Source organism: Nannobrachium achirus (genome assembly GCF_963921795.1).
Source record: "Nannobrachium achirus genome assembly, chromosome: 10".
In the NCBI taxonomy this organism is placed as follows: Eukaryota; Metazoa; Chordata; class Actinopteri; order Myctophiformes; family Myctophidae; genus Nannobrachium; species Nannobrachium achirus.
In genome coordinates, this window is record NC_137819.1 from 9,385,302 (window position 1) to 9,410,589 (window position 25,288).

At 44.7% G+C, this 25,288-nt stretch overlaps 1 protein-coding gene across 2 annotated transcripts in view; it reads left to right on the forward strand.

Annotated features, from left to right (window-relative positions):
• The window catches only part of mapk15 (mitogen-activated protein kinase 15), a 34,261-nt gene extending 10,770 nt beyond the window's left edge, over positions 1–23,491 (forward strand). Inside the window, exons 3-14 of one of the 2 annotated variants that reach the window (XM_080734828.1) lie at positions 366–395; positions 2,362–2,452; positions 4,901–5,031; positions 5,455–5,624; positions 9,892–10,031; positions 13,209–13,266; positions 13,737–13,874; positions 15,232–15,337; positions 17,297–17,609; positions 19,946–20,061; positions 21,005–21,196; positions 21,392–23,491. In XM_080734828.1, the coding sequence (XP_080590954.1) occupies positions 366–395; positions 2,362–2,452; positions 4,901–5,031; positions 5,455–5,624; positions 9,892–10,031; positions 13,209–13,266; positions 13,737–13,874; positions 15,232–15,337; positions 17,297–17,609; positions 19,946–20,061; positions 21,005–21,196; positions 21,392–21,592 (1,686 nt within the window). In that variant the 3' untranslated portion in view covers positions 21,593–23,491. Of the gene's footprint in view, positions 1–365; positions 396–2,361; positions 2,453–2,472; positions 2,493–4,900; positions 5,032–5,454; positions 5,625–9,891; positions 10,032–13,208; positions 13,267–13,736; positions 13,875–15,231; positions 15,338–17,296; positions 17,610–19,945; positions 20,062–21,004; positions 21,197–21,391 lie in introns of those variants that run through there. The other variant, XM_080734829.1, reaches the window with a different exon arrangement.
• Positions 23,492–25,288: the final 1,797 nt, after the last annotated feature.

Below are 25,288 nucleotides of genomic sequence, written 5' to 3' on the forward strand. Positions count from 1 at the left end.
GGATTGGTTTAAAGATGGGGACTCGGGGAGTTAAGATTTCAGAATCTCAACAAAAGACACTGGTGTCTACATGACAAGAAAGAGACTCCGGTGTCTACAGTCTACATATTGACCAGAAAGAGACAGAGGAGAAAGTGGTACAGTCAGCTGGGGCATTAAGGCCACTGTGGCCTCAGGTCATGCTATTGGTTTGAGGGGCACAAGGCCAAAATGAGGGGCAACGGCGGCCATGGCCTCCATGTACAGTAATTCCTGCCCTGAATGTCAGTGTATGGTGGTAGCCAACTGTTGTGTTCATATAGTACTGTATATTGTAGCTGTCAGTGTGTGGTGGTAGCTAACGTTGTGTTGTATTCTCTTTGCAGAGGACATTCAGAGAAATCATGTTCCTTCAGGTAAGAACACAGCTTTGTGTTGAGTGTTTATTTAGTGTGTTGACACAGTGGAGGCAGGTATGCTGTTTACCCAAAGAGCAATCTGTGATTACCTGCCAGCACCCACTTGTTCATTTAAAAGACAACTTTGTTTTTTTAGATTTTTTAGAACTGTGGGTGGGGGCATGCGTACAAGTGGCTAAATATGTATTTTTAGATACAATAAACCGGCAATTTCTTTGTTACTATTTACACCAGCTCCCATAAGTCACATCTGCCCATGAAAGATTGCAATGCATCTTGGGAATGGGCTTATTGTGTCTAAAAAATACATATTTAGCCACTTGCATGCATGCCCCCAAATCAAATTCGTTAAAATCACTAAAACGATAGAAAGAAGTAAATAAAAACATTTTAACACTCATCCTTTCTTTTCTCTAATGACTATCTAAAATATCAACCCTTGTTGTAAAAAAACTAAGTTGTCCTTTAACTCTGAGATTGTACACATGAAACCACATAGACCCGTAAAGTCAACACTGGATTCTACGGTGGCAAACAGGCATTAAAGGAGTAGTTCTCCCAACAAAAATACTTATTTTCTATCAATTACACACCCCATGAAGGGGAGCGTTTCGCTGTTACTACATGTCATCTGTTCGACACCCAAACCCAACCCTAACCTCTGTGGGGTGAGTCGCTAACCCTCCGGACGCTCCTTTGTCGAACTGACGGTCGCTCGAAAGAGCGAGATTTCCTCCCCATGAAGCCTTGAATTCAAGGAGATGTATTTGTCACATTTCTAAGTCAATAACTTGATGCTCAGCAGAAGACTCTTTCAGTCATCAAATTATTGTCTTAGGAATGAGGACAAAGTCAATTCCCTGAGTGGACTAAACGGCCAGTGAATCCTTGTATAGAGCAACAGTCTGCAGTGAACTCCACCAGTGGAGTAGCCTAACGCAGTGGTTCTCAACTTGTGGGGCGGGACCCCAAGTGGGTCCCCAAATCCTTTTGGGGGTTCCCCAGAGGATTAGAAAACAAACCAAAATTACAGTATATGTGTATAGAGGGTATCTGCACATTTCTAAAGTGAAAATTTAAGGACTTTTAAGACCCCTTTAATACCTCTAAAATAAATTAAAAAAACGATGTGAGGCGTTGTTAGCATGTAGATCTGCTATTTTCACAATAGAACCGTGTTATACAAAATGTAATGCCTCAACTCTTAGTGCTCGTCAGGGTGGTGGGGGGTCCCCAGTTAAGATATGATTATGTTGGGGGTCATGGCCTGAAAAGGTTGTAACGTGCAGCTTCAGTCATAACATTCTTCCAGGATGTTATGTTGCTATAAAGTTGCAGAGTTCAGTGCTGTGTATGTAATGTTTAGATTACAGTTAAACCACTTAGTGATCAGCCTTGTGTTATGTGGCATTAGAGCCAAACATCCAAAGGGAAAAGATTCCTAAACACAGCGTCCTCCTTGTTGTGACCACATTTACCACATGCACCCCCCCACTCCCCCAGCGTCCCTATTCTGGGGGGTTGAACATTTGAAACAAGCTGATCTGACACATTGTGAGCTTTTTTGGAGATTTGGAGCAGAGGGGGTTAAAGGACAGAGGGCCTGGTATAGAGCTGCCTGTTACCATGCTAACTCTGACCATTATGTCACTAATCTGTGTGTGTGTTTGTGTATACAAAACTTTGATATTTGTCACATATTATGAGTCAAAGCATGGTTTAAGGAAGTCGCATACATGTATGTATGTATGTGTGTGTGTGTCTGTCTGTCTGTCTGTCTGTCTGTCTGTCTGTCACAGCGTGCGTGCGTGCATGTGTGTGTGCGTGTGTGCGTGCGTGCGTGTGTGTGTGTGTGTGTGTGTGTGTGTGTGTGTGTGTGTGCGTGCGTGTGTGCGTGTGTGTGTGTGTGTGTCTGTCACAGCATGCGTGCATGTGCTAACGCGCTACATTGTGTTGTTTCCAGGAGTTTGGGAATCACGCCAACATCGTGAAGCTCTTAAACGTCATCAGAGCTCAGAACGACAAAGACATCTATCTGGTGTTTGAGTACATGGGTGAGTTGTGCCGACATCTATCTGGTGTTTGAGTACATGGGTGAGTTCTGCAGCATTAATACATCAACCCAGGAACGCATCTTTGTTACGTTCGATTTTAACCACTTTAACCATTATTTTAAGATTTAACTATTTAAAAATAGCAGATATACAAGCTCACAGCGTGGCACAGAGTGCCGTGGATACTCCTGACGCTGTCGCAACATGACGTCATACACATTGAAGCAGACGTCACGTTACACACCTTTCACAAATCCTCTAAAGCGCTGGTTTTCCAAACGTCTTAGCTCGACACCCAAAAGAGAAATGAAGACATTTAGCCCGGGACCCAAACTAGTGGAAATAGCTGATCTACAAGCGCACAGCATTTCGGTGTAGATCGTCAGTTTGAAGTATTTTAAAAGGTTTTTCAAAATAGTAAAAAAAAAAAAAACGTTAAGGAAAAGGGGTAAGGCATGGATGAAAATATAGCTCTGTGTCTGTATCACTAACGTCTGCATATTTCCTCGTCGGGTGCATCCATCCATAACACTAAACAAACGCTGACTGGCTGTGTGTGCAAAAAGCATGGTGTCAACATCACACCCGTTGACATAAATGACAAAGAGCCCTCCCTATCTTGCGTGATGCCTTAACCCTTTATGCATAATGTTATTACAGTTTACAGTTTACAGTTTAGGCATTTAGCAGACGCTTTTAATCCAAAGCGACTTACAATAAGCAAATAAACATCACAATAAGAAAACAAGATTAAGTGTCAGTACATCAACAGCAATATAACAAATGTAAATGAATATATATCTAGAAAAAAAAAAAAACGATATAATCCGTAAAAAAAAGGTCTTTGAAGGTCAGCATCAGAGTTTTGTATTCCGTGCGGGCCGCAACCGGAAGCCAGTGGAGGCTGCGGAGAAGGGGAGAGACACGTGAGAACTTAGGCTGGTTGAAGACCAGTCGTGCCGCGGCATTTTGGATCAGTTGGAGAGGTTTAAGTGCACATGCCGGGAGACCAGTGAGGAGAGAGTTACAATAGTCAAGTTTTGATATGACAGATGTCTGGATGAGGAGCTGGGCTGCCTCCTGGGTGAGGAAAGGTCTGATTTTACAGATGTTATAGAGTGTGAACCTACAGGACCGTGTGACTGATACAATGTGTGCCTTGTATGATAGCTGGCTGTCCAGGACCACCCCAAGGTTTCCAGCGGTAGGAACCGAAGTCACCAATGCGTTATCTATGGAAATAGTGAGATCTTGCCTGGGGCAAGACTTAGAGTTTATTATTTGGCACTTTTTATTTTAAGGAAAAAAAAATGCGTTTGGATTAGGATCTACACGTTGTGAGCTTGTTGATCAGCTACTTACACTTTCAACTTTTGAAATGTTTTTCAAAATAATGAGAAAATGCTTAATAAGGCATAAGGCTCCGTGCAAGATAGAGAGAGCACTCAGGTTCAAATCCCTATCTGCACATTTAGCCTGGAGCCAGGCTGCTGTTCCTGGTGGCCGTTATGAGATCACAGTGCATGGAGGATGCCAGGTTACTTAGCATTATAGTAGCGGGAAAATGCTACACACACACACACACACACACACACACACACACACACACACACACACACACACACACACACACACACACACACACACACAGGGTTTTTCCTCCTGGGCTCTTGCTGCTGCTGAGTCCACAGTTTGGCCTCTGTCCCTCTGCTGTGTCATCTGGGCCAGTGTCCCTACACACACGCACGCACGCACGCACGCACACGCACACACACACACACACACACACACACACACACACACACACACACACACACACACACACACTCTTGTCCTCTCAGTGTCCTACAAGAACAGCAGAGTGCCAGCCAGGGTTTTGGATAATACATATTGTGATTCCATCTATATTGGCTCAGCCACTCTATAAAACATGTCACTCCTTCAGAGCTTTCCCTCTAGTTTGTAGTTTATAAAACATGTCACTCCTACTGAGTAAAAAAGGACCCCAATTTAAAGAAGCCCAAAAGCTTTTTTGAGGTGTCGATCCTACCAGCAGTGAACTGTACTGAAACTTTACCTTTTCCTATGCACAGCACACTTCTAATAAAGTCTTCAATCAATCAATTAATGTTTGTTCTGACAGACACAGACCTCCATGCTGTGATAAAGATCTTGTTATGTTCTATCAGACACAGACCTCCATCCATGCAGTGATAAAGATCTTGTTTTGTTCTAACAGACACAGTGATAAAGATCTTGTTTTGTTCTAACAGACACAGACCTCCATGCGGTAATAAAGATCTTGTTTTGTTCTAACAGAATGTGATAAAGATCTTGTTATCTAACAGACACAGTGATAAATATCTTGTATGTTATATCAGACACAGTGATAAATATCTTGTATGTTCTAACAGACACAGTGATAAAGATGTTGTTATGCTCTACCAGACACAGACCTCCATGCAGTGATAAAGAAGGGGAACCTCCTCAGGGACATCCACCAGAGGTACGTCATGTACCAGCTGCTCAAAGCCACCAAGTTCCTGCACTCTGGCAACGTCATCCACCGGGACCAGAAGGTACGGAGCTGCATTTAACGGGGTCGCAGCACTCAACGTGTTAAAAATCGGCGTTGCCTGCCATGATTTCCTTACCTTTTAATGTGGGCTTGTGCGTGTCCATAGTCCACAATTGTGCATGGATCGTGCTGTTCGCCGTTCGTGAACACAAAAAAACACATGTGAATCCGATCACACTGCTTACAATGTAATCAAGCATGTCCAAACTGTCCTCTCTCTGTCTCCTCAGCCCTCCAACATCCTGTTGGACACAGACTGCTCAGTGAAGCTGTGTCTCTTTTCCACATCATGTCCAAACTGTCCTCTCTCTCTGTCTGTCTCCTCAGCCCTCTAACATCCTGTTGGACACAGACTGCTCAGTGAAGCTGTGTCTCTTTTCCACATCATGTCCAAACTGTCCTCTCTCTCTGTCTGTCTCCTCAGCCCTCTAACATCCTGTTGGACACAGACTGCTCAGTGAAGCTGTGTGACTTTGGCCTAGCGCGCTCTCTGTCCCAGATGGCGGCGGAGGACAGCGGTTCGAACCCCGCGCTGACCGAGTACGTGGCCACCCGGTGGTACCGCGCCCCAGAGATCCTGCTGGGGTCCACAAGGTATGGACTGGGACCTTCTTTTGTTTTGTGATACTGTATGTCTTTGGTTAAAGCAAAATAAAAAGCTAAAGCTCTATATTCTGATAGTAACCATTGCTATGGAGTGTTTGTTCAGTAACAATGGTCTCATTTATCAAATCATTTATCAGCTTGTGCACCAGTTCCAGTTTTGTTTACTCATTTATTCACTTCCAATTACACTTTTGACCCCCCAAATGGACCCCCCATTTGAAAAGATATTCCACCCCAGGGAGTCAGGGACCCCCATATATGAGAAGGTTTTTACAGCTCCAACAGTGATTCTCAACCATTTTGATTTCAAGGACCCCCAGTTTACTGACTCTGACCTCTAACGTACTTTTCCCTGAGAGGGTTGCTGTGGCGTCTTGCTGTGGCTCCCTTTATTGTTTAAAAAAAGAGGAAAAAATTAATATATATATTCTTGATTTATTTGCACTGACTTTGGTCACTTATTTTCTGGCCCTGCACTATTGGGCTGTGTTGGTTGAACTGAGTACAATTGCTGTGTTGATATGGCGGTGTGATACTTGTGTTGCATTGACTAGCATTGACTATATGCACTCTTTTATTTGGCACTGTCTGTTAAGTTGTGCTTTGAGTATAGCTTTTTGACGTGTGACGTGTCACTTATGAGCGTTGAATGTTTCGTGGTCACTTTATGTATATATTCATCTTTTTTGGAATAGCTTTTCTACACTTTGGCCCTCATTTATCAATGGAGTGTATGTAAAAAAACGGTGTATTTTTCCCCTCCAAATTTTGCGTAGGGCAACGTTCACATGGCATTTACGAACACGTCCTAAACAGACACACCTGGCGTTGATAAATGCGCAGGCTGAAATTTAAATAACACGCCCTGAATTATTCTCGAAACGCCCCGATTTTACGACTAGAACAACCCGAATACGACCTAACAACGAAAGGAAAGCCAATAGAAGAGGGTTTACTCCACGCTTCAAGTTCACTCTCATGTCCGCGTCCCACACAGACCACGCACACATGCACGCATGCACGTACGCACGCACACACACACACACACACACACACACATGGGCCTGTTCTAACGCCACCAGAAGGCCGATTTTTGTTTTAGTCATATGACGGCGTGGCAAAGCGATGGTGAAAATAGCCGATAGCGACACGTTGTGAGCTTGTGGATCTGCTATTTTGGTGCAGTGCCCAAAATAAGCGAGACACATTTCATTCGTCGCGCAGAACAGGAAGTGGCCTTGATAACAATCTGTATCGCCAGCACTCTGTGTTGCCAACTGTTTGTTACATGCAAGGAATTGCATCTTTACTGCCCCACATAAACATTATGACAGCAATCTGACAGTCATATCATAAAACATTAGAACAGCAGTCTCACAGTCACATGCACACATAGACATCACAGGGGTCTTGAGCCCCTGCCCTTTTTAGCAGTCTGTAAAAAGTGCCCTCTCCAGACCATGAATGCAGTTTTTACTATGGTGAAATAAATGCAAATGCCCTCTTTCCATGCCATACCTGAATTGGTAATTGGTAATTGGTGCATTTATATAGCGCCTTTATCCAAGGCGCTTTACAGAGATTGTGCATTACATTCACCCATTCACACACATTCATAGACCGATGGCAGAGGAAACCATGCAAGGCACCAACCTGCTCATCAGGAGCAGTTAGGGGTTCATGTCTTGCTCAAGGACCCTTCCACACTAACTCTGGGGGAGCCCGGGATCGAACTGGGAAACCTTCGGGAACCCTCCATGTTCTAATGACGGTTTCTCTACCCCTGAGCCACTGCCGCCCCTGAAGGCAGCATTCAAGAGAATCGCCTTGTCCAAACTCTCTAATCTGAATGCAACATCTTATGTTGAAAGAATTGCCCTCTCAATCCATGCCGTTACGCCACCTCTCCAGTATTGCCATTGTTATGCTTAGTTTAGTGTGGTATCAAGCACCGAAAATAGCAGACCTCCAAGCGACTCCGAGCTTGGAGGTCGGCTATTTTCGATATTATGTCAGCCCCTGCCTCTCTAACATTCTCTGCACGTCCCTGCAGTCTGACAGTACAATCATAAAACATTACGACAGCAGTCTGCCTGACAGTGCAATCAGTGTGCTTTGCAGAAGCACACAGTAGGCTACTTTGCAGACACAATAGTCACAGTAATCTAGTATGGGTGTAACAATATGCATGTACTGTAGTAACTAATCTGCAACAATCTACTATGTCGATATGCAAACAGCAAAATATTGTACCCTTTAGCTTTGTACTTGGACTTTTAATAATAATAATAATTATGGTTATTATGGTTACAAAGTTACAGGGAAGTATGAAAAGAAAAAAAGCACTGTTGTGTACAGCAAAAAAAAAGCATCAACAATACAGAGTAAACAGAGGTAAAAAACAAAACAAAAAAGAAAACAGTCATTGCTATGTACAGTAAGTGTCTCACTGTTATTTCATCATTAAACAGATATACTTATAGTAGTACTTATCATTGCGACCGTAGGTCGCATTTACTACCAAAACCTCCACAGGCTGTCCGTCCGTCCGTCCGTCCGTCCGTCCGTCTGTCTGTCTGTGAGTCAGTCACACTTTTGCCCTGCTCATATCTCCACAACCGTTGCCCCCATCCATGGCACATTTTGCACACACACACTCCTTACCTGGCAAACTACAACCTCCAAGGACCCCTGGAGCTCCAGGGACCCCCAGGTCTTTGGGGGACCCCCAGGTGTAAAAAATGACCACATGTGCAAAAATGACCAAATGACCACCCCAACGGGGCTGCTCACGGGGAATTCCTGGGGACCACCCACTCCTGGTGCTCCAGAACGGATGCAAAAGTGGTGGCGCCCCCAGTGGAGGACGCCCTCCACTGCAGCTCACATCAAATGCCGTAACTCGGGCTAGGAGCGTCCGGGAGAGCCGGGGCCGGTACCTATTTGTCCGCCAAGGCAACCCCACCCCTCATTTCTCACATGGCCCTCTTCTAGCGCCACCTGCAGGCCGATTTTTAACACATCTGGTGCCAACCCCGAGTTTCCCGAGTTTGTATTGATACCAACGCTGTGCCAACCCCGAGTTTCCCGAGTTTGGGCCGTTTTTGAAAAAAAAAAAAAAAAAAAAAAATCAATTTTTTTTTCCCAATTTTTTTTTGGACCTCCAGAAATGTATTAGGCATGATCGCGATCGCGAAATTGCATGTTTAACCCCCATACCAATAACCTGACTTTCGCCAGATGGTTTGCAGCATTGCGTATGCCTGCATAACGCTCTGCTTCTACCATCTGGACTCGGTCCAGCACAACCGATGTAAGGGGTGGGCCATTTTTTAAAATTCTAAAGCAGGTGATTGGATATGGCCGTGCCAACTCCAACGACTCATATTGGCCTGTCTGCATGACGTTGCACCCAGAATCCGCCTCCTGGGTTTCCACGTGGTCTGCAATCAGACTCTATTGGCTCAGAGCCGCTCAGAGCCCGCCCATAGCTGCCGCTGATTGGTCCGGCCAGGGACATTCCGAAGGGAACCCCTCCTCCGCAAGTGAACCCAGATGGTAAAGCAATGCATAAGCAATGCTGCCACCATCTGGCGAAAGTCAGGTAACCATACCAACCCATTCTTTCAAACATGGCAGCCATGTTTGTTTACATCTGAAGAAAACATAATGGCCCATAAATCATGAATGCCTGAACGGATTTCCAAGCGGATTTTTTTGTTTGAAAGCTGTGAACAGCATCTACACACGTGGTGCATCATCTAGGCATGGGCGTGCACTTTTTACACAATTGCACAATTACATGGAAGTCTATGGTAACCATGGCAACGCGAGACATTGAAGAGAAAAAATCATTGCAACATAAGTGTTAAAACACATTTTTGGACACTGCTCCTACAGTTTTTGCCCTAAAATCACACAAATCGCTACACAGTATGTCTACACTCATCCCATCAACATGAATCTGTCCCATATAGCGCCACCTTCAGGCCGATTTTTAAAAACACATTTTTGGACACTGCTCCTACAGATTTTGCCCTAAAATCACGGGAATCACTACACAGCATGTCTACACTCATGTCATCAACATGGATCAGGAAGATTTTGGAAAAAACCATTTTTGCCCTATTTGTGGAGATAAGCGACCTACGGTCGCTTATCTCCCGATTAGGGAGTCTTACTGGTGACTCTAACCGTGTGTGTGTGTGTGTGTGTGTGTGTGTGTGTGTGTGTGTGTGTGTGTGTGTGTGTGAAGGTACACTAAGGGCGTGGACATGTGGAGCATCGGTTGCATCCTGGGAGAGATGCTCTTGGGCAAGGCACTGTTCCCTGGGACTTCAACCATCAACCAGATAGAGAAGATCATGAGTGCAATACCTCACCCCAAACCAGAGGGTGAGACACGCACACACACACACACACACACTCACACACACACACACACACACACACACACACACACACACACACACACACACACACACACATACACACCACTGCTCACTTCAAACTCGGTTTGATTTTTGGGACACAGTTCTTATACGTATGACACCTGTAAAAAAGATTTACCAGGATTGCATTTTTCCCCCGCATTCAGATTTCCCTTAGAGCACTGTTTCCCAAGCACTGGGTCGGGACCCATTTGTGGGTTGTGTATGGGTCCCTCAATCTTTTGTTTCCTACATTGTGTTTTTGATTATTATTATTTCAAAACATTTTCAAAAACCATTCCCAAAAAAGCAATCATTTTTCATAATTAAAAACATTATGTCTACGTAGTTTCATGAATAAATAAAAGATCATTTTAAGAAATTCCATGAATTAGAAAACAAATGTTGAAGAAGTAGTGAAAATAGCAGATCTGCAAGCTCACAACGCGGTGCGAAGCGACGCGTTGTGAGCTTGTGGATCAGCTGTTTTCACTAGTTAGGGTCCCGAGCAAATGTTTGATTTCTGTTTTGGGTCACAAGCTAAAAGGTTTGGGAACCACTGCCTAAAGGCCGGTCCATACTTTGACCGAAAAACCGCCCATTTCGGTCAAAAGGTCCGGTTCGACTGCAAAATGACGTCACTCACGACTTCTGAAAAGCATTAGACCGAATGAGAGTTCGGAAGTTTGCACGTCGGAAATTCCAACTCATCGAACATTTCGGTCAAAGTATGGACAAGCCTTTAGACCAGGAGTTTTCAAAGTGGGTGACTGGGCACCCTGGGGTGCCGCGATGGCAGTCCAGGGGTGGCGCGAGATAATTTGATAATATTTGGAATTTATTTGAACACTTAAACATATATTTGGTATCATTTTAAACTTGAAGTACAGTTATTTTCAGTAAGTTTTGACCAAAATGGTAATTATCTCAATGTTTTCCTCGCAACATAATCCCTAAAATATGCCATGAATATAAGGGGAGTGAAAATGATGAATGTCATGTAGGTAATATTATAATATAATGTAGGGGTGCCTCGGATGAAAAATATATTTATAGGGGTGCCCTGAGCCAAAAATGTTTGGGAACCCCTGCTTTATTTAGACTTCCCTTAGCAGCAGAACGTTGAACATGTTCAGAAAGACTGTTAACAACAGCAATACAATATAACATAATAATAATAGTGATAATAATGGATGTAATACAACATACACTACAGTATATGTATTAATAGTTCATATGGGTTAGGTTAAAGTTATAAGAGAAGAATTTAGACAAAAGGTAAACTTGGCAATGGTACGTTTAAAAACCACTTCAGCAGATTAAAAAAGAAAAGAAAGTTGGCAATAGTCCAGCTAAAAGCACTTGAGCAGATAAAAAAAAAAGAAGTTGGCACTAGTGCAGTTAATGTACTTTTAGAAGCAATGGTAAATATGGAAATATGTATCTGGATTGCAGCCCAGGCCTACAGTATATGATTATATAATTCATACACATTGTATGGCAGCAGATATACAAGTTCACAACGCATCACGATGTGACGCATTGTGAGCTTGTAGATCTTAGTATGACACATCAGGCTTGCAGTGGTTGGTGAGCAGTGACCTTGAGCGATGTCAGGCGACCAGTGGTGTAAAGCAGTTGTTCTCAACCTGTGGGTCGGGACCCCCAGGGGGGTCCCCAGATTATTTTGGGGGGGTCCCCAGATGATTAACTTAATGTGAAACATTGTTTTCTCACTCAACAGTAAACAAAGTTTAAGTAGAGAGGGTATCTGCACATTTCTAAAGTGACAATTTAAGACCTTTTTAATACCTCTAAAATGACAAATTAAACATTGGCCAAATTGTTAAATATTAGGGACAGAAATTGTGAAAATAGCCGATCTACATGCTCACAACGCCTCGCAACAAGAGGCGTTGTGAGCATGTAGATCTGCTATTTTCACAATAGAACCAACCATGTTATACAAAATGTAATGCCTCAACTCTTAGTGCAGGGTGTGTGTGTGTGTGTGTGGGGGGGGGGGGGGGGTCCCCAGTTGAAATATGATTATTGTGGGGGTCGCAGCCTGAAAAGGTTGAGAACCACTGGTGTAAAGTAACTAACTTGTGGATTTTCAAAAGATTTATAAACATTTTGAAAACTTGAAATGGCATAATGAGTACTTTTATTTTTATTACTTGAGTAAGAACATTTTGACCCCCAAAATAAATATATTTTAACTGGGGACCCTCCCACCCTGACTAGCACTAAGAGTTGAGGCATTACATTTTGTATAACATGGTTCTATTTTGAAAATAATTTCGGGCCCTGCTGGGGGTCCGGACCCGCAGGTTGAGAACCACTGCCCTAACAGAGTATTTCTACATTATGGTATTTGTTTTAAATAATTATTATTTCAAAACAAGATTTTCATGAATAATAATAGAAATAATCTATAATTTTTCTAAGTAAATCTCATAAATCCCATAAATTAGAAAACAAACATTTAAGAAGAAGAAGAAGTGAAAATAGCAGATCTACAAGCTCACAACGCAGCGCGAAGCACAGCACTAGTTTGGGTCCCCGGGCAAACATCTAATTTCTCTTTTGGGTCATGGGCTAAAAGGTTTGGGAACCACTAATCTAAGGTAAGGGGTCAAGGAATATCCACACTTGGTGTCGGATATACAGGTATTGAGGGCATTGAGTTCCATTGACTATTTTGAAAGCTGAATCCATTTTCAGTTGTTTAACCCTGTCTTCTACCCTGAGATAGTCTTGCGTAGCCAGACAACTATTCCACTATCTCCAAATGCTTTATAGTCTGGAACTACACTTCCCAAACGGCGAGTATCGGAAGCTGACATTTCCGTTCACAAAACTATATTTTAAAATGTCATTTCTGATAAGCAGCAAGCTATGGTTAGATGATTTTTATTTATATTAGGATAAATGTGCACGACTGTAAAGTGGGGAGGAGGCTTCACTTCCGCTTTATAGCCTCTCATGTCTGATACTCATCATCAGACCTCCGTCGCCCAGATTGCTTGACGGAAGCGTTTGAAAATCGCGGGAGTCAACACGAGAGACTAACCCTGAGCCATTTTAGGCTAGCAGAATGTGTGGGACGACAAATTGTAACAACCTGTCTCTCTTTCAGACATGGTGGCCATCAGGTCAGAGTACGGTGCTTCTGTCATCCAGAGAACAATGATGAAGTAAGAACTACAGTCAACACATTGTATGCTTCCTTAATAGCTCTGGCTTTGGTCAGTAACATTTTGGCTTTGGTTAGTTTATATTGTGCCTTTATATCCAAGGCGCTTTACATAGACTGTGCATTACATGCACCCATTCACACACACATTCATACACAGATGGCAGAGGAAACCATGCGAGGCACCAACCTGCTCACCAGGAGCAACTAGGGGTTCAGAGTCTTGCTCAAGGACTCTTCCACACTAACTCTGGGGGAGCCCGGGATTGAACTGGGAACCCTCCGTGTTCTAATGACGTTTTCTCTACCCCGGCCTGAGCCATGCTGCCACGAGGACATGAGTTTAGTTAATAATTTAATAGTAGGATGTAAAGAAAAATACTGTTGTTTAACTGTCATTCTTCTAAAAGGTTGTTGCAATTCTTCCATTCTCTCTCTCTCCCCTCTCTCTCTCTATGTCTCTCGCCCCAGGCCCCAGGTGCCCCTACAGGACCTTATGCAGCCCTCAGTGTGTCCTGATGCTCTGGACCTTCTGTCTGCTCTGCTGGTCTTCAACCCTGACAAGAGACTGACCGCTGAGCAGGCCCTTATGCACCCTTATGTAGCCAGGTATAATATACCTTATCTCCCTGATGCACCCCTATGTAGCCAGGTATAATATACCTTATCTCCCTGAGTCACCCTTATGTAGCCAGCTATACCACCCTATCTCCCTGAGTCACCCTTATGTAGCCAGGTATATATACCTCATCTCCCTTATGCATTTCTATGTAGCCAGGTATACATACCTTATCTCCCTTATGCACCCCTATGTAGCCAGGTATATATATACCTTATCTCCCTGAGTCATCCTTATATACCTCCTTATCTCCCTTATGCACCCCTATCTAGCCAGGTATAAATATAGCTTATCTCCCTGAGTCACCCCCTGTTTGTTTCCCCAATCCCTATTTAAATGCTAGAGAAGTCTAGTCTTGCCTGTCACTACGAGTTGGACTAAAAGATGCATATGTTACAGGATGTTTGGGTAACGCAGGACGTTCATTGTAAGAGCGCTTGTTTTGTCGTTCACCACACACTAATCACCACCAGGTGGCGACGACAGCCATTTACTCGCATTCATTAGTGAAGGCGCTGACGTCACTCGTTTGCGACTGTATTTACTAGCCTAGCCTAGCCTAGCCTAGCCTAGCCTAGCCTAGCTTAGCCATTAGCTCCATTGTAGTCACTTGGACAGGGTGTTTATCGTGGGCTTGCCCAGGCCTTACGGCCTGGGCATAAATATAACTATTGCATTCACCACGGCTTCGTAACTCGCGCGGCGCTCCGCCGGCCGCGCGGCCCTGGCCCGCTCTTCGCGGCCACTCGCACCTGCGGTGCTCGGGGGCGAAGAGCAGGACCAAGGTCCGCTGGCCTGCGCGCCGCTTGCAATGTCGTGGACAATCGAGCGGGCGTGGCTCTGCCTGGAGGATGTTGCTGTGGGCGACCGCTTGTTCCGCCCCGTGCTGCACACCGAGTGCTCCGTTTCTCGACCGTCCTGTTTCTCTTTAAAACCGTGACAAATATACCAAACAAACTATTAAAAAACACGACACCTCATCAAGGGTTTTATTGGGTAGGCCCTAAAATTATGCCCTTTATTTCAGGTTAAAATGTCTCGGGTTTGGTAGTTCACAAATTTCTCGCAAATGCCGACCAGGTTACCAAATGGTGGATTTGCAGGAGAACGGTTTTTATTTACTGCTCAGCGCTCAGATCTGGTCTAGAGCCCGCCTACTGGCCCGGTCATTTGCACATATTAAGACGGGATCTGCAACCGCCTTGTTTGTCTAAACAATATAATATCAAAAGAAAATAATAATCTGTACTTTTAAAGAATCACACTCTGATTCTAGTTGTCTTACTGTATGTGTATGTGTGTGCGTGCGTGCGTGCGTGCGTGCGTGCGTGCGTGCGTTCCTCCCAGGTTCCACAACCCAGCCAAAGAGCCCTCGCTCAACTACGAAGTGGTTCTGCCCGTGGATGATGACGTTCAGCTGTCTGTGGTTCAGTACCGCAACAAACTGTATGAGGTACAGACTCTTTGCCCTCTTGGCACCCAAACTGTAAATAAACTCCCAGTTGCACTTAGAACTACACTATTGATGTTGATGTATTTATTACCTTGCTTATTGTAAGTCGCTTTGGATTAAGAACGTCTGTTAAATGCCTAAAGTGTAAATTGTACAGACCATTCAGCTGTCTGTGGTCTAAGTGTCCTCTGGTCATTGTTTAAACCTTTTTGTCACCACGTACTCTGACTTGACTGGTGCAGTGTCCTCTAGATCAGGGGTGGGCAGTTATTTTTTTCCATGGGGCCACATGAAAAACAGAAAATATTGTGGAAGGCCGGGCCAAAAGGCAGTTCTCCCCACAAGATGTGCTCCCTGTAAACTAAACACGGCTTTACCTTTGACTTCAGTCAATAAATACTTAGCAGTTCAATTATTTTTGAAAACCTGGCATTCGGCACTTTTCTTTTTTTAGGCACTTTAGCCCTTTTTGATGGGTAAGGTAAGGCAGGTCGTCTTGACGTGTAACCTTGCTGACCACCTGCCTTTTATTGAGACAACGATCCAATGATCACGCACACGTGCTGATGTACGCATTGCATCCATATGCACTTGCACTAAATGCTCTTATGAATTCAGCGAAAAAAAATACCTCTAGGTGCAAATTTTCACGCTTTCTGCTGGAAGTGAACACCTTTTTCACATATTTCTCCCACTATGACATTCTCAGTGACATCAGAGCATGATGTCACAGCGACAAACCCATAGAACCACGTTTAAGTATCAGGATTTATAGACAGAGATACATACGGACAAGCTGTGGCCGTTCACTTACTAAAAGATATTAAAAATATTCAAAGAAGAAGTGGTTGTGCGGCTGGGCGGGTCCTGTCAGCCTGGGCCCCCCCGTCTTCCTGGGTCTTGAGAGACGCCCCAGCCAGCCGTCCGGATCAGGTTCAGGAGCCCGGGGGTGTTTGAGCGGGTGCTGAACCCAACGCTGGGGGGTCATTCAAGCAGGGGATGCGGGGATGGATCCCAGGCTGGACAGTCTGGGAGGCAACACCACTACCAAGTGAGCCACCTGCACTTCCACACCCACTGTTGTTTTTATGACATTATTAAAACGTTCCATCTCCGGCCTTTCACGTCACAGCAACCCATATATGGAGATCCCTGATGTCATCAGACAATATTCTGGGAATGCCCAAATATGGTATGGACATATTGTCCAATCCAATCCAGGCCAACTTTATTCATAGAGTGTGTTTACAAACAACAGAGTTGACCAGTGACCACCGCTCACTTCAAACATGGCTTTGATATTTTCTAACAGTGAATAACAGAGGGTTTAAATGATGGTGAAAGAGAGGATAAATCAGGGACCCCCACAACATACTGTAGTAAAACCTTGTTGCAGATTAAACTGTTTTCCTTGATCACTTTACACACTTGTTAGACACTGTCATTGTGTAGCGTTCAGTTGGATTCATGTTAATGTGTACTTTTAGACAGTTTTAGATCTGCTATTTTTGGCCCAAGTTCTCCTGAGAATAGGGATGATATGGTTCAAGTGATGTCATGTAAGACCCCCTGTAGTAACTCTGAGGACAGGGGTCCATCTGTGGAACAAAATATTTTGAGATGTGGGTCTGCGACCAAAAACACAGTTTGGGGGTCCTTATAACCACTAAAAAAAAACATATGTTGCTATCAGTGTTTCTCAAAATGTGTCATGTCAAGGACCCCCAGAATGATATTTATTTGACCATGGACCCCCATCACAAAATGTTTTGTTCCAGGGACCCCCAGAAGCAAAGATTTGATTTTGGTCTATTCTACATCAAGCTAAAGGCCACAGACCCGTTGCGACCCGTTCCTGTTAGTCTCATGATGAGTGTAGAAATATAGTGGCCCTCACCATCATCAAAGTCAGCCACCCTTGCACTAAATGCTCTTATGTTTGTGGGGGCGGGGGAACAGATGATCCTGGAGAGGAGAGCCAATCAGAGGATAGCATCCAGACCGCTGCAGCAGGGCGGACCCTCAGACAGCCCAGCCAATCAGAGACCCTCAGACAGCCCCCCGCGGTCGGGGGGGTCGGCGAGGGACAGCGCTGACAGGAAGGACGGCGGAGGAGGAAGTGACCCGGTGGGCGCGGGGCACAGGAAGCAGGACACGGTGGTCCTCATCACCAAAGCCCCCTCCTACTCCTCCTCCTCCCAGAAGAAGAGCAGTCCAACGTCCAGCCCCGTCCATGGAACACTCACCTACAATCCCATCACACACTCCCCAAGTACGTAACACTCACCTACAACCCCATCACACACTCCCCCAGTAAGTAACACTCACCTACAACCCCATCACACACTCCCCAAGTAAATAACACTCACCTACAACCCATCACACACTCCCCAAGTAAATAACACTCTCCTACAACCCCATCACACACTCCCCCATTAGGTAACACTAGCCTACAACCCATCACACACTCCCCAAGTACGTAAGACTCACCTACAACCCCATCACACACTCCCAAAGTACGTAAGACTCACCTACAACCCCATCACACACTCCCCAAGTAAATAACACTCTCCTACAACCCCATCACACACTCCCCCAGTAGGTAACACTAGCCTACAACCCATCACACACTCCCCCAGTAGGTAACACTCACCTACAACCCCATCACACACTCCCCCAGTAGGTAACACTCACCTACAACCCCATCACACACTCCCCAAGTAAATAACACTCACCTACAACCCATCACACACTCCCCAAGTAAATAACACTCTCCTACAACCCCATCACACACTCCCCCAGTAGGTAACACTAGCCTACAACCCATCACACACTCCCCAAGTACGTAAGACTCACCTACAACCCCATCACACACTCCCCAAGTAAGTAACACTCACCTACAACCCCATCACACAATCCCCAAGTACGTAACACTCACCTACAACCCCATCACACACTCCCCAAGTAAGTAACACTCACCTACAACCCCATCACACAATCCCCAAGTACGTAAGACTCACCTACAACCCCATCACACACTCCCCAAGTAAGTAACACTCACCTACAACCCCATCACACAATCCCCAAGTACGTAACACTCACCTACAACCCCATCACACACTCCCCCAGTAAGTAACACTCACCTACAACCCCATCACACACTCCCCCAGTAAGTAACACTCACCTACAACCCCATCACACACTCCCCCAGTAAGTAACACTCACCTACAACCCCATCACACACTCCCCAAGTACAGTACGTACCACTCACCTACAACCCCATCACACACTCCTCAAGTACGTATCAATGACATTATTTAACTTTATAGCTGCCGTTGACATGTCAGCTCGTCAATGAAAGGGTTAATACCATGACGCCGTTGACGGGGCAGCTCGTCACTCTTACTGTAAATACAGTAACACTGTTTTGACTTACTGTACATCTCGGCATTTTGACATTTTGATCACAAGGCTTGCGTGTTTCGAGCTAAATCTGCAATTGTGTGGCAGCCGCCATGACACTTTCATGTCAACAAACTGTCCCGTGACTAGATGGGGTAAACGTTGAAGGAAGTAAAGTGAAAAAAGAAATCGGCGCAAATTCCTGCCCGGCCCTTCAAAATAAGAGCGACAGCCTATGGAGGAAGCGACGCGGCAGCAAGGAAAATTCATCCCTTTTTTTGTCTCACCCCTGTAGCACCCCCACATTATCATTTTCACTCCCAGTACCTTATATTTATAGCATATCGTCGTTGTCGGGTGGAAACCTTGTATGTCCAAAACCGTTCGTTTTGTATTTATCATCTATAAAATGTACTAAACTACAGCCGATCAACAGATGCGAGGCGTTGTGTGCTTGTAGATCGGCTGTTTTCACTAGTTTTGTGCGACGGTCTTGTATGATGAAGCAGGGCAAAAGACGTACGCATTTGAAACTTGAAGATACAAGGTTTCTGCCCGACAGTGACGATATTTTAGTGATTATGTTGCGAGGAAAACTTTGAGATGATAGCCGTTTTGGTTAGAACTGACTGAAAATAACTTTGTACTCGCGGCACCGTTAGACTGCTGTCACGGCACCCCAGGGTGCCCCGTCACCCACTTTGAAAACCCCTGCTCTAAAGTGGTGTATTGTTTAGCATGAGGAGTGTCCACCACGTCTGGTCCGGTGCATCTCAGGAGCGGGACTGGTATATGTAGGAGGAAGACACTGGAGCTGCGCTGTGAGCTTGTAGATCTGCTATTTTTGAAAAGTCAGTTGTGCAAGTCTTTGAAAATGTTTTACCCAATTCTATAAATGTCTTCTAAATCAGTGGTTCTCAAACTTTTTCATGTCAAGGACCCCCAAAATTACATGTATTTGGCCGCGGACCCCCATCTCAAAATATGTTGTTCCAGGGACCCCCCAGAAGAAAATATTTGAGTTACAAAAGTAAAAAAAAAAAAAGAAAACGTTTAAAAATATATACCAGTATTGAAAGATTTCCCCAAAAAATCACATTCTTTCAAAAATAGCAGATCTACATATCCATTGCTTGTATATCCAAATGTCATTACTTCTTTCAGATGGTTTTAATGTTGTTATTTTAATGTCATTGCTTCTTTCAGATGGTTTTGCCAAGACTAACTTCTATCGATACGGTGCCGCAGGCCGCAAACTGACACAGCACACCAGCAACGACAATGCCACCACATCGCCAACAGATGGCGCCAACGGTAATATAGTAAGTAGCTGGGATCCAATCATCAAGCCCACTGACTTTTGATTGATTTCATTTCATTTTTGATTGATTCACTCTTACAATGATTCACTCTTATTTACATTATATTATCTTTATCTCATTTACATTTAATGTATCTTTACCGTTGATATGAACTCTCTCTTCCTATATCACCTCAACTTACAAGCAGGATCCTTGGCCCTTGAGGAAGAAGCCCAATTTCTTTAGAGCCTGTTCCCCTCCAACTCTGAAGTGTTTCTGTTTCTCTTGGTCTCTCTCCAGTCCATGGAGCAGACCTAAAGTGTTTCTATTGGTCCATCTCCAGTCCATGGGGCAGATCTAAAGTGTTTCTATTGGTCCATCTCCAGTCCATGGAGCAGACCTAAAGTGTTTCTATTGGTCCATCTCCGGTCCATGGGGCAGATCTAAAGTGTTTCTATTGGTCCATCTCCAGTCCATGGAGCAGACCTAAAGTGTTTCTATTGGTCCATCTCCGGTCCATGGAGCAGATCTAAAGTGTTTCTATTGGTCCATCTCCAGTCCATGGAGCAGACCTAAAGTGTTTCTATTGGTCCATCTCCGGTCCATGGGGCAGATCTAAAGTGTTTCTATTGGTCCATCTCCGGTCCATGGGGCAGATCTAAAGTGTTTCTATTGGTCCATCTCCAGTCCATGGAGCAGATCTAAAGTGTCTCTCTCTCCAGTCCATGGAGCACATCTAAAGTGTTTCTCTCTCCAGTCCATGGAGCAGATCTAAAGTGTTTCTATTGGTCCATCTCCAGTCCATAGAGCAGATCTAAAGTGTTTCTATTGGTCCATCTCCAGTCCATGGAGCAGATCTAAAGTGTTTCTATTGGTCCATCTCCAGTCCATAGAGCAGATCTAAAGTGTTTCTCTTGGTCTCTCTCCAGTCCATGGAGTACATCTAAAGTGTTTCTCTCTCCAGTCCATGGAGCAGATCGTGCAGAGGGGTCGCTCGGCCCCCGTGGCCAGGACCACCAGCTCCTTCTCCCTGAGCCAGGCCCACAACAACCCTCTGGTGCGCAGGGACCACCAGCCCAACAACAACCCGCTGGTCCAAAGGGACCACCAGCCCAACGCGTGCCCTGGCATGATGTGTGTGACCTCCGCACGCCTGGTCAGTGTTCCATAATAATAATAATAATAATAATAATTAATAACAATAATAAGTGTTTCTGTGTTTGTGTTGATCGATAAGGTGCTCATTATCAATACAAATGTACGAGCTCCATCCCTATTCTTAAGTCACTCTGGATGAGATAAGATGCCAAAGTAATTAAAGTTCATCTACTTTCCCCCCTCCACTCTCCAGAACCAGCGCTCGTCCCATCCTCAGGTCCGCGAGGCGCGGCCCCCCCCACCGCAGCATCGCTTCAGCAAGAAGGTGTTCCAGAGCAACTCCAACGTGTCCACCTCCGGGGACCCCCGGGCCAAGCTGGGCAGCTACTCCCAGGCCTACGGGACCATCAGCAAGACCGGCCTGGACAACCTTCTTCTGCGGAGCCGCCCCTGACACCACTAAACTAGTCTGGACAACCTTCTGCTGCGGAGCCCTGACACCACTAAACTAGCCTGGACCACAGATAATGTAAGTGATAATGAATGGCTCCGCGGGGATTCACGGTACATAACAGACCGACAGCCTGATATCAGGCTGAAGGGCTGTTATGTACCGTGAATCCCCAAGGAGCCATTCATTATCACGCTTATTACCCGGCTACTAAATAAAATTAATAATTTGACTAAAAACTAAAAACAAAACAAAGTATTTCCTTGTTTACAGACGGAAAGAAAAAGTGAGTGTTAAAATGTTTTCATTTGCTTCATTCTATTGTTTTATCGCGTTTACTGTGCTAAAATATGGGGCATGCGTACGCAGGGGGGCATGCGTACAAGTGGCTAAATATGTCTTTTTAGACACAATAAGCCAGCAGTTTCTTCATTGCTATTTACTGTAACACTTCTAGCCCCCATAAGTCACATCCAACCATGAAAGGTTGCATTGTACTTGGGAATGGGCTTATTCTGTGTAAAATGACATATTTAGCCACTTGTACGCATGCCCCCAAACACTGAAACAAGAATCTCTAAAACAATAGAAAGAAATGAAATCATTTTAACACTCATCTTATATATTCTTTAATTACAATCTAAAATATGAACCCTTGTTGTAAAAAACTAAAGTTGTCCTTTAGCTTGTAGATCTGCTCTTTTTGAATAGCCAACATCCAAATGGAAAAAAAGTGGTTAAAATAAATGATTGTGATGCTGCAGTATGCTATCTACTTTAGATGCATGGGGACCCCCTGGAAACCCCTTAGGGACCCCCCTAAAGGACCCCCTGGAAACCCCTCAGGGACCCCCTGGGATTGCCTGGAAACCCCTCATGGACCCCCTGGCCCCCCTAAAAAAACCTCAAGGACCCCACTTTGAGAACCACTGCAGTAGGCACCCCAAAGTGACTTTGGGGTGGCAGTAGGCTATACGAGCTTGGATTTTGAATTGTTAATTAATTCATGCCGATGCAATGTTTATTTATGCCTTAATCTGGGACGATATTAAAGGAGTAGTTCAGCCCCAAAATGCCTTTTTTTCCATGGAGACTTGAATTCATAGATATTGTTTTTGTTGCATTCCTAAGCCAATAATTGAATGACCGCCTGTCATTCATACATTGGGAAGTGAAGTGGCGAACAGTCAATGCCAGCGTCCTCACTTCCCACATTCACACACCAACGGTGGCAACTGGCGAGCGAACACCGTTGGAGGCAACGCAGGGTTCAGTGTGTTGCCCAAGGACACTTTGACAGGAGACCGCCAACCCACGGATCATTGGCCAACCTGCTCTACCTCCTCTTGAGACACATTTTCAGGGCCTCTTAGCTGGCGAGCCAAGAAGAGACCTTGATGAAAGACGAGGACCAAGTATATATGCAATAAGAGAGACACAACGTGGACATTCAACGTAGACATGGCGAATCATCCACTGTCTGTGACGGGGGATGCATGTACCATATGGTCACTGTCGGGCAGAAACCTTGTAGCTGCTTATTTCAACTTTAAAAAATGTTTTATTTTTATTTTTTTTATTTTTTAAAGCATAAAATAATGGTTAAAGTGATAATGTGTTCCAGGTCTAAATGGGTTAATATTCCAATCCACAGCCTCCAGTCATCATCTATGCTAAGTTATAATATGTTGTTTTCTTTTTCCAGTATTTTGTATCTGGATTTCATGCAATAACAATATGTGTAAATGTGTTTTATATGTAGGCCTGTAATGATTGTTACTTGGTGCATAAAATGATGCATAGATTATCGTTGAATTTCACTTTGATAATAAAATAAACTAGAACTGCACTCTGTCGAGGTGCCAACTTGCGTTTTGTGCACAAGTAGGCCATGTGCGCCAGCAGAGCGCGCCACCGGGAGAGTATTTTTTGCAGGTCTTTAAAACAAAGTATACAGACCACAGTTTTCTTTTTTTTACTCAAGTAAAAGCAACACAATACAACAATATCAATCAATTCATTTTAAGTGACAGCATCAAAATGTACTTGAGAATTGGTTCGTTATGGCAATCATTTTGGTAGATTAAAGTAACTCCGTCTGAAGACCCCTTTGAGTTCTTCTCCCATAGAACAAAATCAATATAAGAATATGATTTTATGTCATGGCTGCCAGTTCCCTCCTGATGTGATGTGGGAGTTCTGACTGCTCCAGACCGTACTGAATAACTGCTAGCTTGCATAGCGTCTCAAGACTAGGACTCAAGTCTAAAATGAACACGTAGCCTGTGTCATTGTTACATGTAAATCCTCCAAAGATGATGACACGACTTCCCACCATGCAACAGCAGCAGCTAATAATCCCGAACTGGTCATCGTCATTAGGCTCGACCTCCGTCCAGGAGAGGGTCTCTGGACTGAATTTCCACATATCTGCGCTAAAATCACAGTTCTCACCACCAAATATGTACAGCTCTCCATTGTAGGCAAAGGCTGAATGTGACATGCGTGCTAATGGAAGATCCTCTGGTGAGTTCAGCCGTGTCCAGCAGTCGGTCTCCGTGTCAAACACACTCAAGTAATCGTAGATGCTTGATAGATAACAATGATGACTCGTCCCCCCAGCCCCCAAATACAAACATCTTTGTCCCGATGATGGTGGCAGAGTGAGCTGATGAAGGAGGACGCAGAGGACGTTGGTGTTGATTAAAGACCAGGCCATTGTGGAGGTGTCCAGCTTGTAGATGTCATTAGTGGGTCCATCCTGGGTATCTCCTCCGTAGACATACATGACCTTCCCCAAGACACAGGCTGAGTGGTGGTGCCTCCTCGCTTGAACGGTGCCAGAGACCTCAGTCTTGATCCATCTGTGGGCGTTGACATCAAATACATAAAGAACGTTGCTGCAAAGCTCATGCCTATTATTCTCTCCTCCCCAGAGGTAGGCGATACCGTCAATGAACACAGCTGTGTGGCCACAGCGAATACAGGGGACCTCAGAGGGGAGTCCTCCTCTTGTGGTTGTCACTGGGGGCAACGACCTCCAGCTCAAAGACACTGTGTTGAAGACGTACACATTGATCTGATCTTCTATAGATGTCCTGGCGTTCCCATAGTTCTTAGCTCCAAATGGTAGACTTTGTCTCCTGCCGATACAGCAACATATCTGGGGATATCTGGGGCTCCTCGCAGCCTCACTGTACAGCGCATGGTCTTGTTGGAATCGTTGTTGGAAAGAAGAGTCTCGGAACACAGATAGCTACGATGTGATGGCTCCTCGTGGTTATAAGCTATGAGCTTCGCGTCTTGGAGACAAGCAACGAGTAGAGAACTGCTTGCATCTGAGCTCAGGGGGCGATGGCCACCCTTTATAAAGTCCCGGCTGTGTACTTAGGTTGTGACATCAGAGACCGTCAGACTGATGTCACAATCTAGATGTCTTTGCTGGCTCCATATATGGAGCTTTCTCCATTTGTGGACGTATATATATCTCGTCTGGGTCCAGATATGGAGCTTGTATAAGGTCCGACTTAGTGAGATGCGTTGGGACATCAGGGATCTCCATATATGGGTTGCTGTGACGTGAAAGGCCCGAGATGGAACGTTTTAATAATGTCATAAAATCCACAGTGGGTGTGGAAGTGCAGGTGGCTCACTTGGTAGTGGTGTTGCCTCCCAGACTGTCCAGCCTGGGATCCATCC